Here is a 21,357-nt window from a genome sequence, read left to right as displayed (position 1 = left end):
CAAGTTTTTCCCCACTTCAATTCATCTTCCATTTAAACACTAAAGTGATTTCTATGAAATATAGGCCTGACTATGTCTCTCTCTCTCTCATACAAACAGACACACACACACACACACACACACACAGAGAGAGCCCCAATAATCTGGTTTTTTTTTGAACTGTAGGACCTCACTCTCTTTAATTTATTTTTTATTTCATATTTTTCTGAAATACATGTAGAAACAACTTCTAACATACATTTTTTAAAATTTTGAGTTGCAGATTTTCTTCCTCCCTACCTTACCTTCCCCCAACTCCTTGAGCAATTTCCTTTAGATTATATTGTGCAGTCATGCAAAGCATAGTTTCATATTAGTCATGTTGCAAAGAAAAGACATAAAAAATAAAGTAAAAAAAATGCTTCTACCTATGTTCAGACTCCATCTATTCTTTCTGTGGAAGTGGATGACATTTGCATTAGAAGTCCTTGGATATGTCTTCAATCATTGTATTACTGAGAATAGCTGAGTTAGTCACAGTTGATCATTATACAATATTGCTTTTACTGTGTACACTATTCTTCTGGTGCTGCTCACTTCACTTTGCATCAGTTCACCTAAGTCTTCCCAGGTTTTTTCTGAATGCATCATGCTCATCGTTTCTTATAGCATAATATTATCTTGATACAATCATATACCACAACGTGCTCAGCCATTGTTCAATTGATGGGCATCCCCTCAATTTCCATCACAAAATTCTTTGTCACTACAAGAAGAGATGTTACAAATATTTTTTGTACACTTAAATCTCTTTTCTCTTTCCTCTTATCTCTTTGGGTGCTGGGTCAAATGGTATATACAGTTTTATAGCCCTTTGAGAATAGTTCCAAATTACTTTCTAGAATGGTTGGATCAGTTTACCACTACACTGACAGTACATTAGAATCTCAATTTTTCCAAATCCCCTTCGATATTAGTAATTTTCTTTTTCTGTCATATTAGCCAATCTGATAGGTATGACATGGTACTTGGAGTTTGCTTTTTTAAATTTGCATTTTCTCGGGGCAGGTAGGTAGCACAGTGGATAGAGCACCAGCCCTGAAGTCAGGAGGACCTGAGTTCAAATCTGACCTCAGATGAAACACTTGACACTTACTAGCTGGGTAAGTCATTTAACCCCAATTGCCTGAAAACTAAACAAAAAAATTTAAATGAAAATTAAATTTGTATTTCTCTCATTATTAGTGATTTAGAGCAGTTTGTCATATTACTACAGATAACTTTTATTTCTACTTCTGAAAATTGCTTGTTCATATCCTTTGACCATTTATCAATTGAGAAGTGACTTGTATTTTTATAAATGTGATGAAGTTGTCTACATATTTGAGAAATGAGGCCATTATCAGAGAAACTTGCTACAATTTTTTTTCACAGTTTCTTGCTTTCCTTCTAATCTTGGCTGCATTGCATTGGTTTTGTTTGTGCTAAAACTTTTAAATTTAATGAAATCAAAATTATCCATTTTGCATCTTATAATGCTTTCTTTTTGTCATAAATTCTTCCCTTATCCATAGATTTGACAGGTACTCTATTTCATGCTCCCCTACCTTGCTTATGATATCACCCTTTATGTCTAAATCATGTACCCATGTTGACCTTACTTGGGCATACAGTGTGAGATGCTGTTTTATACTTAGTTTCTGTGAATCTTTTTTCTAGCTTTCTCAGCAGTTTGTGAAATAGTGAGTTCTTGTCCCCAAAACTTGGATCTTTGTGTTTATCAAACACTAGATTGCAACAGAATTTCAGTTTCAATTACAGTACTAGAATACAAATACACAATTTACATCTGTGTATCATGTACTGAATCTGTGCTGTGTATCTATCATTCTATTTCTTAATCAGTGGTTTTTGTTGACCATTTTGCAATGTGGTTAGAGATCTGGTACTGCCAGGCCACCTTCCTTCCTAGATTTTGCCCATTGAGTCCCTTGATGTTCTTGACCTCTTGTTCTACCACGTAAATTTTGGTATAATTTTTTCTAGCTCTATGAAACAGTTTTCAATCATTGGTACAGTACTGAATAACTAAATTAGTTTATGTAGAATTGTCAGTTTTATTGTATTTACTCAGCTTGCCCATGAGCAATTAACATTTCTCCAACTGTTTAGAGCTGACTTTATTTGTGTGCAAAGTGTTTTGTAATTGTGGTCGTAGAGTTCCTGGGTTTATCTTGGCAGATTGACTCCCAAATAGTTTCTATTGTCTACAGGTTATTCTAAATGGAATTTCTCTTTCTACATGTTGTGCTGGACTTTGTTGGTAACATAAAGAAATGCTGATTATTTCTGTGGGTTTTTTATATCTTGGAACTGTGCTGAAGTTGTTAATTATTTCAACTAATTTTTTTAGTTGCTTCTCTAGGATTCTCTAAGGGCACCATCATATCATCTACAAAGAGGGACAATTTCATTTCCTCATCGCCTATTCTAATTCCTTCAATTTCCTTTTCTTCTCTTATTGCTATAGCTAGCATAGCTAGGGCAATATTGAATTACAGTGATGATAATGGGCATTCTTGCTTAACCCCGATCTCATTAGGAAGAAGTCCAACTGCCTGCTGATGGTTTTAGATAGCTAGGACTCATCATTTAAAAGAAAGCTCCATCTACTTCTGTGCTTTCCAATGCTTTAATAGGAATGAGTGCTGTATTTTGTCTAACACCTTTTCTGCAGCTGTTGAGATAATGATTTCATTTTTGCTGTTTTTCTTACTGACGTGGTCAATTGTGGGGGCTATAAATCCCACCTGGTCATAGGCATCATAGCTCCCAACTGCCACCTTGGTGTCACAGACATCTCCTGCTGATCTCGTAAGTTGCTTTGGGCTAGTAAATTGTTTTACTCCAAGCTTTTGTTGATTTTACTGCTCCAGAATTTTATTTGAGGTGTTATTTTAAAGTTGTTTGGAGGGAATTTGGGAGAGTTCAGGTCAGTTCCTGCCTTTACTCTGCCATCTTGGCTCCTGAGGACCTGACCTCACAAAGTTCACTACTGAATATGGCATCTAGTCTAGATAAGTGGATATGCTGCAAGATCAGGTGGCTCATTTACTAGTCAGGAGTAGCTTTTCACCTGGCACAGCATCTCAAGTGGGTTGATTATCCACCGGACACTCATCTGAGCTGTTCTGCTGTTTACCTGGGCTTGCTCCTAGATGGGAAAATAATCCCCACAACTTCTCATTTTAGGATCAGCTGAGGCCCACAGCTGGTGTAGTGTCATGCTCTTTCAAAAAGAGCAAAGGCCTCTAACCTAGGATTGACAGATGAATCTCCATGGTTTCTCTTTCAGGTGATCTCTGAGGATTTTTCCACTCCTTGAGACTAAGTGGATGAGCAAAGAGGCATAATCTCTCCTCTTCCTTGACTACCCTTCCTGGGCAAGGGTTGGGTCTCCTCAGTGACAGACAGCAATCTTACTAACAAATGCTTCTTGACTGATTCAATGGCTTGTGATGACCATGAAGTATGTTTCCCAAATCATCACCTCTGTAGGATATAACCATTTTCCCAATCCCCACCAAACAATTATGAGCTTCAGGTGTTCCTAGTTCTTTAAATTCTAAGTTTCTTCTCTTGGCCTTATGCAAATGAACCCCTTATAAACAAGAGACCAAGGTGTTCTATGACAGTCTACTGTCTCTGTTTCTTTTCTGACTTTACCTATCAATTACTCAAAGCCTCCTATATATCTATCCTTGACCCTTTTCACTACAAGTTGTCCAGAATCTGAAAGAAACACACATACATCAGGATCTGATCTGGGCTTCCTACTGAGGCCCTCTGATGCTGAAACTATTGTTCTTTGAACTTGGCTTCTTCCTGAATCTTAGCCCATCATTTGAGAGTGATTGTAAACTTCAGTCTTAATCAACTTGGTAAAAGCAAAAACATTTACATAGTCATCACTTTTCCAGTTCTGCTATCAACTGCAAATAAATCTTACATGCAATTCCTATTGTATTATCATTCTTCAATAAGGGCCAGTGACAGCAGATGCTAACTTCTGTTGAAATGTGAACTATCCTGAAAGGCATAGCTTTAAAATGTTGTTACTGGTCATGGGAAAGTGACTTTGGAAGTCAGAAAATGAGAAGTAGTTTGAAATCTAGAAGAAGGAACATGTGAGGATCCATTCTTTCTCCCTCCCAAGTCCCAGGCCATTGTGGTATTTGTTTTTATAGTAGCAGCCAGACCATCATTTCCAACACTGACATTTGATTAAGGCTCCAGGGAATTAGGCTGTATGGATAGAGGCAAGAGTTTCCAGTCTAGTAAAAATCACTCATCAACAAAGGAAAAACAAGGGAGGAAGGAGCAGCTTGTTCCTTTGGGTTAAGGTTATCTTGGGGCCATGCCTCAAGAAAAGAGATAAAGGAACATCTAGGCATAGATTGAAGTGAGTTTTGCAAGGAATGGGTTGTTGTTTTTTTTTTAAATCATTTTTGTACTGCTTTGAACAATCTGAAACAAGACCAAAGGCACTTAACTCTGGAATAGTGTGGCAAATGAAATCTCTAGGTAGCCACCAGATGGTGCTATCTAGGAAGACTGGCCAGATAGAAGGAGTGGCAGACAGACCACAAGCAGTCATTAAGATCTTACAACATGACAGGAATTGTTCTCAATTCTCAGGGCACTAAAACATGCACAAAGACAATAAAGAATGTAACCTCCTTCTCTTAAGGAGCTTACATTCTAAAGGGCAAAGACTACACAAAAAATGAACTGAAAAGGGAGGGGGTAGTAAGAAGGTAGTTGTGTGGAGCCTGGTGAAGAACAATGTGGAGGAAGGGCAATCAATGACATCATCTCTATCATACTTTATGACTTCATGTTGTCCCATTTTCTGTGTCAAGAGGAGATGGGTTTCTCACAGCTCCAAGTAGCTAGTCCTCCAATTACAGTTCTATTACATATCCTCCCTTGAAATGCGTCCTCAGTCTTTCCTCCTCAAATCACTGAATGTTGTGCTCTGCCAACATCCCACTTCTCAGGACAGCAATATCAAAGACTCCATTCTAAGTCCTGGAATCCAACTCTTTTTTGTGTATTTCTGTATGTTGAAGAGGAACATGTATCCTATTGCTCCCTCAGCATTAGAAATTTGTCATGACCAGCTCACTCGGCTACAGAGCCTACGTAGGACCTAGGATTTCCCAATCACCTGAAGAATCAAGACCAGCTTGATCTTCTATCTCGAATACACATTGATGAGGCGGGAGACAAGATGGCAGCAGCTCCATTTATTTTTAGCAAAGCACTTACTTATATAGTAAAATAACAGGAACTCTTTCTCAAGTTACAATGATGTATAGCCTATGCTGTGCTCAAGGACAGTGCATGCACAGTCTGTGCACTTACCTACCACCAATCACAAATACACTGTTAATGACTAATGAGTAACTAGGGAAGTTAGAGATGCATAGAATGGAGCACTGAACCAGGCAATCTTTAAGGCTCATGGACCAACACCTGAGAGGGGCCTCAGCCCTTCAGTGAGATCTCGTGAACTGTCTGTGGCCCTCTACATCCTTACAGATCCCTAACAGAAATTTTGCAGTGCCTTTGCTTGAATACTATGCCTAAAACATATATTGAAAAAGTCATCATGGAGAAAGGTAAGTGTCTAAGAATAAGCATTAAGGACTTATTATTTGCCAGGCAGTCATTGTAGCGGGGACATAAAGAAGACAAAAGAAAGATAGTCCTAACTCTTGAGGAGCTTACAATCTAATGCAGAAGAAAATAAATAAAATGGGGAGAAAGAAGTACTTAGATATAGGAATGGTGGCAAAATTCATAGAGTCAGAAGCAGAGGATGGAGTGAAAGGAAGCATAACTGGCCTAGGTCCATGTTCCAAATGGAGACCCGCAAAAGGATCTCACCAATGGAAAGAGGAGGCTAACATGACACAAGGATATTTCAGGGTCAGAAGGTCCTAGACCATGAGGGAAGTTCCAGGGTGAGAGGGCCACTGAGGCAAGGTGTAAAATTCCTTAGAGTCAGACTCCACCCAGGAGGGGAATGCAGAAAACAGGAGTTCTGGGAGAATGAACTTGAACTTTCCCTCTCTCCCTCTTTCCTCACACCCAATCAGTTCTACCACTTTAATGTCACTGAATCATTCCCTCTTTTCCATTCCTATTGCTGCCACACTAGTACTAGCCTACCTCACCAATCACATGTACTACTGCAATAGAAATAATAAAATTCTATGAAGGGCAGATTATGAAAGTCAACAAGTATGCATTGTGTACCTACTGTGCACCATGTATTGTGAAAAGAATAGGAAATACAAAGAAAGACAAAAACAGCCTGCCCTCAAGGAGCTCACAATCTAATGAGAGAGACAGCATGCAAACAACTGTGCACAAAGAAGATATATACAAGAAAATGGGGGGTCTTCTCAGAGGGAAGGTGTGAAAATGAAGGAGGCCTTAGAAAGGTTTCTTGCAGAAAGGGGGACTTTATCTGATGCTTGAATGAAGCTAGGAAAGTCAGGAAGTAGAGATGAAAAAGACTGTTCCAGGCATGGTGGACAACCAGTGAAAACTTGGGAGTTGGGAGGTAGAGTGTCACATGAGAAAAGCAGTAAGGAGTCCAATTTCACTGGATTGTAGGGTTCATGGAGGTAGGGGAGGAGGGAAGGGATTCATGACTAGAAAGGTAGGAAGGGTGTAATGGTGAAGGGCTTTAAAGCCAAACAGGATTTTATGTTGGATTCTGCAGACAACACGGATGCACTTGAACATATTGAATGGGATGGGGGGGGTATATGGTCCAAATTGCCCTTTAAGAAGAGCAGTTGGACAGATGAATAGAGGATTATATGTAGTGGGAAAAAGACAGAGAGAATTCCAGGTAAGGGAGACAGTCATTGAAAATGCATGGAGTCTCAGAGTCAAATCTCTTGTCTATTCCACTCTCCCCAAGCTTATGGTAATCTAACCACAGTAGAGAATTAAAAAACATGGAAATTGAATTATCTCTACCCCTAAATAAGCACTGTCTCTGACATCTTCCTTTTAATTAGGCTGGCTAAAAGATAGAAATTTTAGTTGTCTTCAAAACATTGACCTTCAGTTTTATTAATCAGTTCTAGAATGATTTTGGTTTACTACTCATCTTTTTCTCCTCTGATTTTGAAGATATACACTTCATATTTATTTTGGATTTATTTGATGACTTTTTGAAGGCTAAAATACATATTTGGTTGATCTGTTTTTAAAGTTTATATTTTTAAGGAAATCATATTTATTCTGAGGACTGCTTTAGTTGCATTTGGAAATTTTCGTATGTTGTCTCACCATCGGTTTTTCATGTAATTATTATTTCTATGACTTGTTCTTCTATGTACTCATTATTCAGGATTTTATTATGAAGTCTTCATTTAGGTCTGTTTCTTTCCTCCTGAATTGGTGATTTTTCTTATGATGCTATGACTGGCAAAGGGTGTGTTTAGTATTTCTGCCTTTTGACATTTATTTGTAATTTCTCTATGCCAAAAATACATGGTCAATTTTTGTAAAAGGACCTTGTGATGCTGCATTCTTCAGAGTCACCTCTCAGATTAATGTCATGGAAGACTCCATGGGGCTCTCACATGAGCGGTGGTGATACTTTCTTCAAAGAATTGTAGATTGTGTGGTGTGTACATGAGAATAGTGCTGTTCCTCTCTCCTTTTTGACCTTTCTTCTCTCCAGAATATTACCCTGAGCCTTTTCTTCATCTTTGTTCCTTCCCTTTCCCCTCCAATCTCCTGCTCACACTTCTCATATCTAGCTCCATTTCTCCAACCAGTCATCCACCCCAACCTTCATGCCATTCTCCACATTACCCCACTTTTCTGTACTCTGGTATATTTTTGTCATCTTACAGGGACCATCTGCCTTCAAAGCAGGGCCAGGATAGGAGAAGTTTGAGGTGGGGTGATCTGTTACACCAACTTGCATAAGCCTCACTTGGGAGATGCCCCCAGCTCTGATACACAGGGCAACATCTCTGTGGACAATGGGGCCACACTGGGAAAGCTTTGGATCATACAACAGAAGAGCTTGGTTATAGTCCTGGATCTTCCACTGACTTGCTCATGAAATCTTGGGAAATTGTTCTGTGAACCTGTTTCTTCTTCTGCAAAATAAGGAAGTTGGGGCAATGGATTAGAAGCTCCTTCAGGTCCCTTTTAGCTCTAACCTACTTAAATTCTAAGGCTTGACTGGAAATCACAATCTTATTTTCCCTCCACACTTGCATTCCCCTTCCACAGTGCCAATGCAGATGAATTAACCAGCCTTTGTGCTGCCCTATACCATGCATTGTAATCTCCCACTTCCAAATTCAGTGCTTCTCCCATGCAAAGAATGACTTCCATGAGGGAAAGGACATCATCTGAACAACAACAAAAAAAATGGCTCCTATAGCATCCGGCAGGATTCTGCACGTTCTACCTACTTCTCTCTTCCAATATCACACTCATGCCAACACTTTCAGAGCCAACCACAGTAGAAAGTCACTTCTTCTTCCTCACATATTTTTAGTGTCCCAGATCATTCAGTGGCACTCAAAGGCTGTGCCTTGTATTTTACTCGGTATGCCCAAATTATATGAAACTTATTCCTGCAATCATGTGTACCCACAGTGTTGCCAACAACTTAAATATTCTACATGTCCCACTTCCTCACAGCAAAGAGATATACATCAAGTAGGGTTTGAGAACCATTAACTCACAACCTCTCTTCTCCCCTTTTTCTCCTATGAAGTTCATAGCTTCAAAAGCAAGAGACAACTGTCAACTCCAGGACATTATGGTATTTACTTCAGGTGCCCCCCAAAACAAAGGACCTTTTTTCCTCTAAGGCCCAATGAGGACAAAGAAAGGGAGATCAGTTGTGGAATGGCTGTTTTTTGAACAGATTATAAGAATAGAAAAGAATACTATTGTTCCAAAAGAAATATTGAAAGGGATAGATTCAGAGAAGCCTGGCAAGACATATCAAGTGATGCAGAGTGAAGGCAGCAGAATCAAGAGAACAACTATGATGTAAAGGAAAACAACCTTGAAAGACCCAAGAACTCAGACCAATTCACAACTCCTCCTTTGAATGTCTACCTGATTGAGGGTATGGAAACTGATACTGTCTCTTTCAAATATTAAGAGCCAGAAAGAGCTGAAATAGAAAATTGAGAGATATTTTGCTGGCAGTTTAAAAAGTCAGCTGAGAAAATGGACTGATGGAAATGAAGCATTACTCCCAAGTCAGGGAGAAGGTATCTACTTTATTTGTAAACCATGAGTATCTAGGAAGATTCTGTGGAGAAGAAAGGAAGCAGGCGAGAAGATATCCTTTCCTTATAGGAACTATCTTAATAATGGTACAATAAAGAAACTTTCTAATAGGAATTCTGTGAGAAATCTGAGGAGTAAGAAGTACAGTGTTTTGGAAAGGCTGTTTTCTGTCACTACTGAAGAGATGATGAAGAAAAAGGACTAATCCTGTAGAGAACTATGAAAAAGATATTTGAGGGGATTTAAATCTTTACATCGAGTGAGATGAATGATTTGAGACTGTGTTTCTGGACATGGAAAAAAGAGTTACTGATACATTAAAGATTTGACCTGGCTTATGACCTAAGTCATAGCCAAAATTCTGTAAGTAGAACTCTATGATTTTAGGCTTATTCTTAATTCCAGTTGTTAAATTACATATGCATGTATTCAACAATTTAAATACTTATTTAAATATTGAAAAGTAAGTTTGATTTTATAAAAGAAAATTTCTCTAATCCATTAAATAATTAATATTTAATGAACTGGAGTAAGACTGTAAGCTAAATACTTAATAACAGACTGCAAGCTTAATAAACAGAAACCAATTACCACAGTTTAGCCCTAGATTGCAGTTGGGCTCTGGAAGATAAAATAAATATAGAGTAATAAATGAAGCCTCAGGTTGAAAAGTGGTAGCATACAAGTGAATCAGACCCCAGATCCCAGAATCCATTGGTACAAGTTGGAGCATTCCTGTCTCTTCAACCTGTTAAAAAAGCTATGACTTATCATGACTTTAAAGATAGATAATGCATAATCTTTCCCCCCCACCCCCCAAAAAAGCCTAGAGGTACAGAGTGAGATACATGCTTTCAGACCACATCAATATATCAATTTCTTTTTTCTTCACCATTTTTTATTTGTTTTGAGGGTAAGTTTTTGTTTTTGAGAGAGAGTGTGTGTATTGGGGGAAAGGAGATAAAAAGTTCAGTTGCAAAGAAAGAAAGAAAAAGTAAAGAAAGAAAGAAATGAAAAAAGGAAGGAAGGGAAGGAAAAGAATGAATGAAGAAAGGAAGAAAGAGGAAGGAAGAATGAAATAAAAGGAAGGAGGGAGAGAGAAAGAGAGAAAGAAAAGAGCTTCAGTAAAACATTTGAAAAAATATGTAGCAGTTAGCAGAAGTTCAGAAAGGAACAGAGAAGCAGAGCAGTTTTGTTACTATTGTGTTAATTTTATAAACATTGTGCTATGTCCTGGAAGTGCAATCCTCTGTTTATAGTCCAGCAGACCTGATTCAAGTTATAGAACCAACAAACTACAGGGTCCTTCCCACAAAGTTCTGCTGGCTAAAAATAAAATGTGTCAACAACCACGTAAAGACATGTGAATTCTCTCTGTGGGCAGATTTCTTTGTTCCTTTCTGGTGTGGCAGCTAGCTTACCACACTCTCCTTTACATGGAGATCATGTACCTGTAAGAGGAGGAAGGAAAACAGAGGAAGGGAAATTTTATCAATTCCCCTTTGCATATACCCCTGCAGGTCTCCTAGTAGCATAAATTTGGTGAAGAACGTGGACAGTACCTTCTTACGTGGAAGGAAAGCAGAAAAGAATTTGCTAATTGTCACTAATAAATGACTTCCTTTTCTAACAAAGTTGTTCCTCATGATCATGGACAACACCCATAGAATAAATGGAGCTGCTTTTTCACAACTATGGCTAAGGCCAGAAGTGTTGATCAAATAAGTGTTGGAGTAGGATGCTCAAAATACTCAAACCAATTTAAAAGACATTAAATTGGAAAGCTTTTGAATAAAAAATATCAATACACTAGAATAAGAGAAATTGTAAATTGGGTAAAATTCCGCATCAAATAACTCTGACAGAGGTCTGATTCCCAAGATTTATACACAATTTAAACAAATGTCAAAGACCAAGACAAACAATCCAACAGACAAGTGGTTAAAAGATCTGAGTAAATTTCTCCAAGGAATAGCAAGTTATTAACCACCATAACAGATTGTTTCAACCAACCAAGAATTAGGATTTATTTCTGATTTTATCTCATACCCGCAAACTTAGTAAACATGACAAAGATGGAAATGGTGTTAGCTAGACTCCAGGATGACAGCCACATTGGTACCACTCTCAATGGAGTTGTGAAATCGTCTATCCATTATGGAAAACAAATTGAACAAAAATCAGAACTACAGTTTTTATGCATTTTATCCCCTGCTGAATATATACACCCAAACAGACCACAAACAGAAAGGTATCTGAGAAACCAACTATTTATAGTAATTTTTTTTTGTGGTGGCAAAGAACTGAAAAAAAATTGAGTACTCATCAGTTTGGGAATACCTAAACATATTGAAGACCACATATACATTGGAATATTAATATGATAAAAGAAATGAGGGATATGAGGAATTTGGAGGAAAATGGGAGCATTTACATGAACTGATGCAGAACTAGGAAAACAATAGAGATGAGGACTATGGCAATGAAGACAAAGAGCCTTAAAATGAACTGGTCTTTGGGTAACCCCAATGACCAAGTTTGGCCATAGAGTAGAATATGCACCTATTTTTTCTTTTTGAAGAGATGTGGGACTGTAAGTGTGAAATACTGCATAGGCTGTCAAACACAGTGGATGAAAATGTGGTTGGTTTTAAATAACTGTTTTTGCTCATCTTTGTTACATACATTTGAATCCTCACTGGGTAGAGAAAGTTGGGAGGGGTTGTACTCGTGAATAAAAAGGAGTATATCAATAATACTTTAATTGAAAAGAGGGTGATATTGAGGCACACCATGGATGTGTGTGTTTCTGTGTAGGTTGTAGCATATTGCCAATTTTAAAGAACTGAGGGGGAGAATGAGCTTAAAGGTTATCATCAGAGACGTGTGACCAAAAAAGGAAGTGAGGCTATCATGTAGGGAGTGTAAGGGATGATCAGTGGACAGCCTATGGCATTCCGTGCCACCCACATGGCATCAAGCCATTTAGAGGAAAGCTACCAGCACACTGAGTAGACCTCCATGAAGGATTTATGGGAGGACAAGCACAAAAGTCACATAGGATGACAAGACTTGGAGGAGCTGTGTGTGATCTGCACCTTTGGAGGGATTAACCACATGGGAATATTGAAATTTCTTTCTTCTCCCCACTTCTGCTATTTCCTTGTTGCCCAACACCAGGGGAATCTCCCCCTTCTGATGTACTGGAGACAAGACTCCAGGGATGAAAATGTCCAAAATGTGCATGCAGCAACATGTAGGTCTATGAGAGTGAAGCACAGACCTCCTCCCCTCACCAGCTAAGACCCTGTGTGGGCAGCTGGTCAAATATGACAGGAGGCATACAGTGAGAGGAATTACACAGGCAGTCCAGACAGAGGCAGGTACTCCAGGGAAGGGCTCAGTAGTGCTAACCTTGTGGTACAGACAGGTGGCTTCCATGTTTGGGAGAGATGCTGGGGGGAGAAGTACCAGCTCCAGGGGACACACAGCCTCAGGGGTCAGATGGAGACTATCAGAAGACAGTGGTGAATCACTTGCAGGGCTTTGAGCCCATAAGCAGCATCACTTCTTCCCCTTTCAGTGTCCAAGGTGTTACTTAGTTTCAAAACCTATTGAGAAAAGGTTGTTATCAGAATCCAGCCCCACCTGCATAAGGAAACTTACCTGTTGGTTGTTGGCCTTGGTTTCCTGGGATGTAAGACAGATACAAATACCTACACAAACCCTGGTGAGTTACACAAAACCCTGGTGAATCCATGATCCACGAAAGGGAAGAAAGTAGAGCATCTGAGCAAAGTGGAATAAGAAGCTCCCTCTATGCTTCTGGGTATGTGTGGGCCCTCAGAGCTGGGATGCAACATGTCTCAAAGAGCTCCCTTTGTGAAAATGGGTTCTCCAAAACCTTTTGAGGCCTAAGATCTGGCCTCCTCAGCTCCCTTTTTAAAGTCAAGGTGATGAAGAGCTACAGTCAGAGCCAGAGGACCTCCTCACCCTGCACCAGATTCAGAGCTTCAGCCAAATGCAGTCCCCACCTCCTCCCCTGCAGAGAACATGGGGGGCTCAGGGCCATCCCCCAAGTTTCTCACCTTTCAGACTCCTAAGGTGAACAGCGAGGCCAACCCCAAGGAAGATCAGCCCTAGCACAAGGCCCCCAAGTCCACTCAGCATCTTTCTCTGGTCAGAGCTGGACGGTGCTTCTAGGGAGGAGACACACCAAGAATCACAATTTTCCCTCTAGGAGCCATCTTGGTGTGGTAAGCAGACAAGTCTGGAAGCCTGAGTAGTTGGTTAAAGGGAAGGAGGAAGGGAAACCTAGTTGCCTTATGCTAGGGCAAAGGAGGATACAGGCTGATTACAGAGTCCCCAAAGGAGGCTAGCTTTAATCCTGGGACCACTAAGAATGCCAAGGTCCTAGGTCTCCATAGTCTGCAGCCCAGCACTGCAGGCAGGGAGTTGCACTGAGGGAAAGCACAAGAAATTGTTGAGTAGGAGAAAGGGCAACAGGAGACTAGAACTAGAGGCTGTCATGTCCTGAGGAATGTTGGGTCTGAAGGATCAGGAGCTGATTCTCACCCCAGACCACAATGACAGAGTTCTGAAGGCTGGAGTGCTCCACTTGGCAGGTGTAGACTTGTCCATACTTGGGGATCATTTCCAGCATCACCAGGATCTGGTAGGTCCAGTCTCCATTGCTAATCAGGCCTGTGGACATAACCCCAAATGTCTCCTCCTGACCATTCAGGAACCACCTTACCTCAATGTCCCCAGGATAGAAACCAGTAACAAAACAGATAAGCTGGTTTGGGTATTCTAGGGTAGCAATCTTTGATGGATACACAGTCACTTGAGGCTCAACTAGAAGAAAAAAGAAAGACCCTGAGTGAGAGAGCCAGAGCAGATCTTTCTAGTCCAGGCCCCATTTCTGTCACCTCTTCTTTCCCTTTCCCTTTCCCTTTCCCTTTCCCTTTCCCTTTCCCTTTCCCTTTCCCTTTCCCTTTCCCTCTCCTCCCATCTCCCTTCACTCTGTGCTCCCCTCTCTCTTCACACTCCACTCATTGCTTGCTTCACCCTCGCTTCTCCTCATCTGATCTCCTCCTGTCCTTTCCTCATCTCATCCTCCTTCCCTCCCCTCCCTCTCCTCCTCTTTCTTTCCCCTTATCCCCTCCCCTTTCCTCTCCAATCTCTTCCCTTCTCCATTCCTCTTCCCCTCTCCCCTTTCTCCTCCCCTCTTGTCACTTCTACTCACCCTTCTTCTGCATCCAGGACTCCAACAACCTATAGTTGTCCCTGCACATGGCCACCTGGGCCCGCGCTTGCTCCAGGGCCTCCACCAGGCTATTCATTAGCTCTGCAATGGGCCGCCACAGCTCCGTCAAGGCCACGAACTCCCCCACATCACTGTCGAAGCGCAAGATCTCCTGGAGGTTGTAGATGAGTCTCCCCACAAACCGCACGTGCTCAATCCCATTGCCAAAGTGACACTCAGCCTTCATCTGCTCCATAAAGTGCTCTGCGGGGGCCCCAAAGACAGGTCAGCCCTGTCTGGCAGCAGTCCCCCCAAACCCTGGCTGGGCACGGGGGTAAAAAGCGGCTACACCTGCTCCCCTCTTCTAAGAATCAGGCTGATATTTGTGCGGATGACCTGCTCTACCATTCTGAGTCCCTCCTCCTCCCCCCGCCCCCGCCCCAGCTTGGCAGCAAATTTGTTGACTAAAATGCCTGCCTTCTGATTCTCAGGCAGTTATTCCTTTTGTTGCACCCACAGCTGACATTCAAGATACTAATTCCCTGCCCCTCCCTGCGGGGCAAGTCTACACCTAACCAACCCAGCACAAACCCTGCAAGGAAATTATACCCAAAGTGCAACCTTAATCCTTCTCCCTGCTCTCTGAACCTTCTTTACTCCGGATGTCTTTACAGAATCTTTGTATCCCCAAAGCAACTGGGCTCTTTTTCCTATACTCTTCCTAGTTTAGATCCTGGACTATTGCAATTGCTTCTTAATAGATCTCCGCCACTCACACCCCACCAAGTCTCTCTTTACTCCAACCCTTTCTCTCCCAGTGGCCAAAATGATAAATAAACTCCAGTGTCTCCCTGTTACCCCTAGCATAAAATATAAAATTCTCTTCTGCTTGGCTTATCAAGGCTTTCCCCAAGGTGGCCTCAACCTACCTTTTCAAGCCTCATTATGTTTCTGCCCTCTTCAAGTCTAGCTAAATTCCAGGACCTTCTTATTGCACCTCCCATGCAATACTCCACCATCCCCTGTCTCCAGGCCTTTGCACTGGCTGTCTGCCGGGCTTGGAATGCATTCCTTCTTCATCACTGTCTTCTTGAATTCTTTACTTCAAGACTCAGCTCACATTCCATTTTCTACACGAAGTATTTCCTGCTAGTACGCTCCCTCCAAAAACAACCTTATATTTTCATTGAATATGTATGTATATATGTATGTATGTGTGTATATACATATAATGGGTGTGTATATGTGTGTGAGTGTGTGTTTGTGTGTGTGTGCGTGTGTGTGTGTGTGTGTGTGTGTGTGTGTGTGTGTGTGTGTTGTTGTTTCCCATGAAAGAAAGTAACTGCCTTCAGAGCAGGGACTCTTCTGTGTTTTTGTTTGTCTATTTGTTTGCTTTGTCACACAATTTGCGTGTCACACAATAGGCACTAAATAAATTCTTCTTAACTGATCATATGCTTGCCACCTTCTGTGCTCATCCTCTCAGACATGGAATTCCCTGTCTCTCATCTCTACTCATTACAATACTATGTGTCTTTCTAGGCTCAGCTCAAAAGTCACCACTTCCCTATTAAGTGTTCCATAATCACTGCAGCCAGAAGACTCCTAGTTATATGGTCTCTCCCCACGCTAATGCAAGGTACATCAGTCCCTAAAGGAAAGGTCTGAACATGTCACTCTCTACCATGACCACCCTACAGCTCCATGACCTCTGGTGGTCCCTGTTGGCTCTAGAAACAAAACATCACTGTCTGTTAGAAACTTCAAGTACTTTATTCCCAGACTCTGGCCTCCCCTTCCAAACTCCTTTTCATATACTCTACAGTGGAGGTGTCAAATATGACCCACAGGCCGCATGTGACAGACACCACCCCTGTGTGTCCCAAACCGGATTAAAACGTAATTGGGAAACATTTAATAAAATAAAACTACGGTGCAAATAGATAATAGCAATATGTCTAAGTCAATGTGTGGTCCACGTGGGGCCATTATTTATGGGTTAGTTGCCCCTCTTCCCATTTGGGTTTGACACCACTGTTCTCTACTTCAGCCAGATGACCTCCTGCCAGTTCCCCATATGCAGTACACCGGCTCCCTTCTTCAGCCTTTGTGCCCCATGCCTGGAATGCCCTCCATCCTCACCTGCCTAGGAGAATTCCTAGTTTCTTTTGAGGCTCTACACCAGCTTCTACACGAAACTCTTTCTTTGGGTCTCAGCTACTCTGGTGCCTTCCCCACACAACTGCTCGGTATTTATTTTTGTGTATTTTGTATATACACACATATAGATATGGATATGTCTCTCTCTCTCTCTCTCTCCATATATGTGTGTATGTATGTATATATATATATATATATATATATATCTGTTACATACATACAGATACATATACACCCCTATAATCTGATAGAATGTTAACTCCTGAAATAACAACAAAAGTTTCATTATTGTCTTTGTATTCTCAATACCTAGGAAAGTCCCTAGTACATTGTTGGTGCTTAATCAATGCTTATTTCTTGATTAATTGATAGAATGTTAGGACTAGAAAAGATCTTGGCAATCATTCCATCTAACCTCATCCCTTCTCTGCCACCACTATTACACATACACCATTTCACGGTTTAGGAAAGTAAAGTCCAGTGCTTTGCCTAAGATCATAGGAGAAGGCATTCACCAAAAGTTAAGGCCACCATCTGCATTCCTACAGCCTTGGTCCTTTATGCAATGCTCATGGCATGTACCACATTCAGCCTTGGTGCTCAGCCTTATTGCTGTCAGCTTGGTTACAAGCTCCTAGAAGCAAAGGCAACTTCTTGGACTTTTTAGTGATTCCCCACAGCTCCTGTCACAGACTGTCATGTAATGAATCCTCAGTGATTACTGCCTGAGTAAGTGAAGAAGGCATCTAGGTGTTCTAGGGGGTAGAGCATTGGATCTGGAATCAGGAAGACTTGAGTTCAAATTCAGCCCCAGATGCTTGCTAGCTATATGACCTTGTGCAAGTCACTTAACTTCTGTCTTCCTCAGTTTCTTTACCTATAAACCTCCCACTGTTTTATTGGCAATGAGATAATTTGTAAAAAAAAAAACACTTTGCAAAATTTCAAACACTACAAAAATGTGAAGTAATATAGTGAAGAAATGCTTACCGATCTTGGCCCAGCTCAGATCCTGCCTGCTCCTTCCTTGCTTATCCCATGCCAAAGGAATATCCCCCTGCTTTCCTCTCTTGCTCTAATTCGCCCTCTGTACCACACACAGACAGTTAGGGAAGAACTTGAGTCGCTAGCTACATTTTCCTGTAAGTTGGGTGTCTCTGATACTTTGTATTCCCCATGTCCCCAAGCACAGGGCTCTGCAGAAAACAGTTACTTAATAAACATCTCTACTTTGGATGACTGATTACACTGAATCACTTCCTTTTCATTCCACTAATGGCTGCCTCTAGGCTTGACTGAGTCTCTGGAACTAAGCAGCCATGCTGAGGCTGAGATTCCACTGCTCAGCTTCCCTTGTTCAGGACATGACTGTTAGACCCCAGGCAGCTCCATGTGTCAGGCCCAGCCCCTGGCAATCAGAATTACACATGGGACATTCTACCCAGAGGGTTGTACTGATGCAAGCATCAAGAAATTGAAGGGTTTTCTAGATACATCATGGATGAGAGATCCAAGGCAGATGATTAACCTGATGAGGGAAGTGGTGGCCAGGCTGGGGGCCAGGATGGGCTGTAGGGGAGATGTTTGGAATAGTATTAAAGGGCTTTTGATCTGATCACTATCTACCTGCAAATCTTGCTGTGCTTGGTGGGGTTTCTGTCATAGCCCAGAAGACTCCCTTTGGAGGACGGAGGAGTTTTGACAATGTGACCCCAAACTACTTTTCCAGTTTCATTATACACATTCTCCCTCTTCAATGAACTTTATGATCTCACAAAATTACTTCTTTTCATTGTCCCTACACCACATTCTATCACTTATATCCATGTTTTCACATTGGTTGCGCCCTATGCCTGCAATGCACTCCCTCCTCATCTCTACCTCTTAGATTCCCTGGCTTCCTTTGGGACAAAGATCTAGCACCATTGTCCACATGAAGTGTTTAATGAACCTCTGACTTGCCTTAGAGAGAAGGCTTGTACCTAAATTAGTTTGTATTTATGTTTAATTTATTCTGTGTAGAGTTCTATTTGTACAAGTTGTCTCCTCTGAGAGACTCTAAGCCCCCTGAGGGCAGGAACTAATTTGGGTCTTTTCCTTTCCTATCTCCAGCACCAAGTGTAGTGCCAGATACATGGAAGGTACTTAATAAATGCTTATTGATTGGGTGATTGGTGCTATCTTCATGCAAGAAGTCCTGTGATCCAGATCCTGGGTTCTAGGAGCAGTAGCAAGGAGACAGACTATAGCAGTCACTGATCTGGGTGAGGATCTGTCAGTCACAACAGGAAATAATCCTTGACTAGAACAGAGAAGTGGAAATTTATGGATTTTGAACCTGGAATATTTCTTCAGCCCATTGACAAGGGATATGACGATAAAAAAAATCCCTTCCTGGCTCAGCCCCCTTGGTCTCTCTAGCTCATAGTTGGCCTCTGACCTGCCTCAGAGGGAAGCATAGGAAAATGCTGCCATTACCATGTTAACCCAAGGGCTAGGGATGGATCCCAAATACCTTGGCTTCACAAAAGGCTTTCAGATCCTCCCATTCTTCCAGGGAGGGGTAAGCAAAATAAGAAATCTCTCACCTTATAAACACCAACGTTGAAATTAGTTTAGCAAATTTGGCCATCTATGGGAAGGTGTTTAGGGCAAGAAAGTTTAGGTGAGAGTGTGATAGGAAGAGTAGAGACTCAGAGCCCCTGAGAATGGATGCATTTAGGGACAGAGAAAGGGAGGGGAAGCAACAGTATACTTGGAATGTGGGTTAAAGGCAGGAGGGAGGACAGCTAGGTGGCACAGTGGATAGAGTTCTGGCCTTGTAGTCAGGAGCACCTGAGTTCAAGTCCACTTCAGATACTTAACACTTACTAGCTGTGGGACCCTGGGTGAGACAATAAAAAAAAAAACCAAAAAAGGGAGGAGGGGAGCACAGCAATAGGATGATGGGACTTCAGAGACCAGTCTCTTCTGACTTCCCATCCCTCCAAGTGCCAGCCTGCTCCCCAGCCCTTCTTTGGTCTGAGCCATATAGAGAGGAGGATTTTTCTTTTTTCTCCACCTATCCTGCGTGGGGAACTACTGCTCTATACTTACCTGGAGTTTCTCTGCCTGCAGCCACTAGGGAATTCAGCACTAGCAGGGTCATCATCAGAACTTTTGTCCACACACATAGCATCCTGGAGGCAGGGAAAGGACAAGGGACACAGAGGAATGGCAGTCAGGTGGTCCCCAGCTCTTAGAAACTGCCCTTAAAACTTCCAGAAGAAGAACTTAAGTGCTCTCTTGTGTGCTCCGGGATTGGGCAGCCTCAGAGATGGGAGAACCAATCTGGATCAGGACTGAACTACATCATCAGTTCCTAGGCAGAGATTTCATTTGAAGATTCTCTTCCAATACTCAGATTTTCCTGAGGGAGAAAAGAGAACAGAATTCCTCGAATCTCATGGGTGCCAAGGACCTTAGAAGTTACCTCTTCCCCAGACTATTGCAATAGTCTCCTCCTTGGTCTCCTTGCCTCCAGTCTTTCTCTCTTCATGAATCTATAATGCATGAAAGTGATTAAATAATATTGCAGAAGAATAATGAACTTGACTGTAGCATTCCCCTGCTCAAAAACTGCAAGTAGCTCCCTGTTGTCCCTAGAATTAAATACTAAGTGCCCCGTTTAGCATTTGAAGGCCTTTATAATCTGATCCCAGCCAGGGACCTCTCCAGCATTTTGACACTTTCCTGCTCTTTCTTAAAAATATAACCAGCAGCTATTTCTGATTCCAATTCTGGGAGCCAAGATGGCAGATAAGAGGTGAATCACTCTTACCCTCTTGTATTAATCCCTCAAAGCCCAGAAAATATCACCCCAGGAAAAACCCAGGAACAGCTGAACCAGAAGAAAGATGGGGTGCAGCAGTCCAGTAGCCCAGGTAGCTTGAGGGATTAACTGGAAAAGCCCCTCTTACCCTGGGGGAAGGGGAGTAGTACAGAAAGGGAGGCATCCTGGCAAGCTAGTGGAAAGCCCCACCTTAGCATGCCAGGAGGAGATCCTGAAGCCCAGGTGGTGGAGCAGGCAAACACCAACACCTGGACCCCTGAGTGCCTCATTGTGGGCAGGAAAACTGGTGGAACCACCTCAGAAAACCAGTAGGTGCCTCTGCATTCTACAGCAACCGACTCTCCCAGTGCCTCAGCAAAACTAAGGGAAGCAGTGCTCCAAGGGGCCCCAGGCAGATAAACACCCTACAACATCCATCTGAAAAGAGCTGAAGAAAGCAAAAGGAAGGAAAGGCCTGGGTGAGCAGGAAATCTCCAGGAGCCATACTACCCAATCCCACCCCTAGAGTTCCAGTATTGCTGTTTCCAGCCCAACACTAGGTAAGCTGCCCGAATCCTACAGGCTCCAACTGCCAATATTGGAGGCCCCAGCACACAAAACCATCGACCAGGCACTAGGCTCCCAACACAAGAAGCTTGGGTCAGTGCCCTCTGCTCACCAGCAGGGGAGCCCAATCTCTTTAAAGGCCAGGAAATAAGCAAACACCATTAGCAAAAAGAAACATAGGATAGATTCTTTTTATGGGAAGAGTGAAGACCAAGGCAGGAATTCTGAAGAGGAAAAC

The 21,357-nt window shown here is 41.9% G+C and overlaps 1 protein-coding gene across 2 annotated transcripts; it reads right to left on the bottom strand.

Annotated features, from left to right (window-relative positions):
• Window positions 1–5,273: 5,273 nt before the first annotated feature.
• Window positions 5,274–20,009, bottom strand: LOC110203296 (DLA class II histocompatibility antigen, DR-1 beta chain-like). Of its 2 annotated transcripts, XR_002322895.2 has the most exons (6): window positions 19,838–20,009; window positions 14,582–14,845; window positions 13,909–14,190; window positions 13,422–13,532; window positions 12,748–12,944; window positions 5,274–8,177 (listed from the first exon to the last, which is right to left on the bottom strand). XR_002322895.2 is itself a non-coding variant. In XM_020979754.2 (5 exons), exons 1-5 carry the CDS (start codon window positions 19,917–19,919, stop codon window positions 12,928–12,930), a joined length of 756 nt encoding a protein of 251 aa, XP_020835413.1. In that variant the 5' UTR covers window positions 19,920–20,009; the 3' UTR covers window positions 11,333–12,927. The 2 variants fall into 2 exon arrangements, 1 of the variants encoding a protein (XP_020835413.1); XM_020979754.2 differs by lacking the exon at window positions 5,274–8,177 and having other exon boundaries at window positions 11,333–12,944.
• Window positions 20,010–21,357: the final 1,348 nt, after the last annotated feature.

Source organism: Phascolarctos cinereus, unplaced genomic scaffold, assembly GCF_003287225.1.
Source record: "Phascolarctos cinereus isolate Bilbo 61053 unplaced genomic scaffold, phaCin_HiC Scaffold_5;HRSCAF=322, whole genome shotgun sequence".
In the NCBI taxonomy this organism is placed as follows: Eukaryota; Metazoa; Chordata; class Mammalia; order Diprotodontia; family Phascolarctidae; genus Phascolarctos; species Phascolarctos cinereus.
Note: the sequence above shows the minus strand (reverse complement) of the source record. Positions and strands in the feature narration are given on the sequence as shown.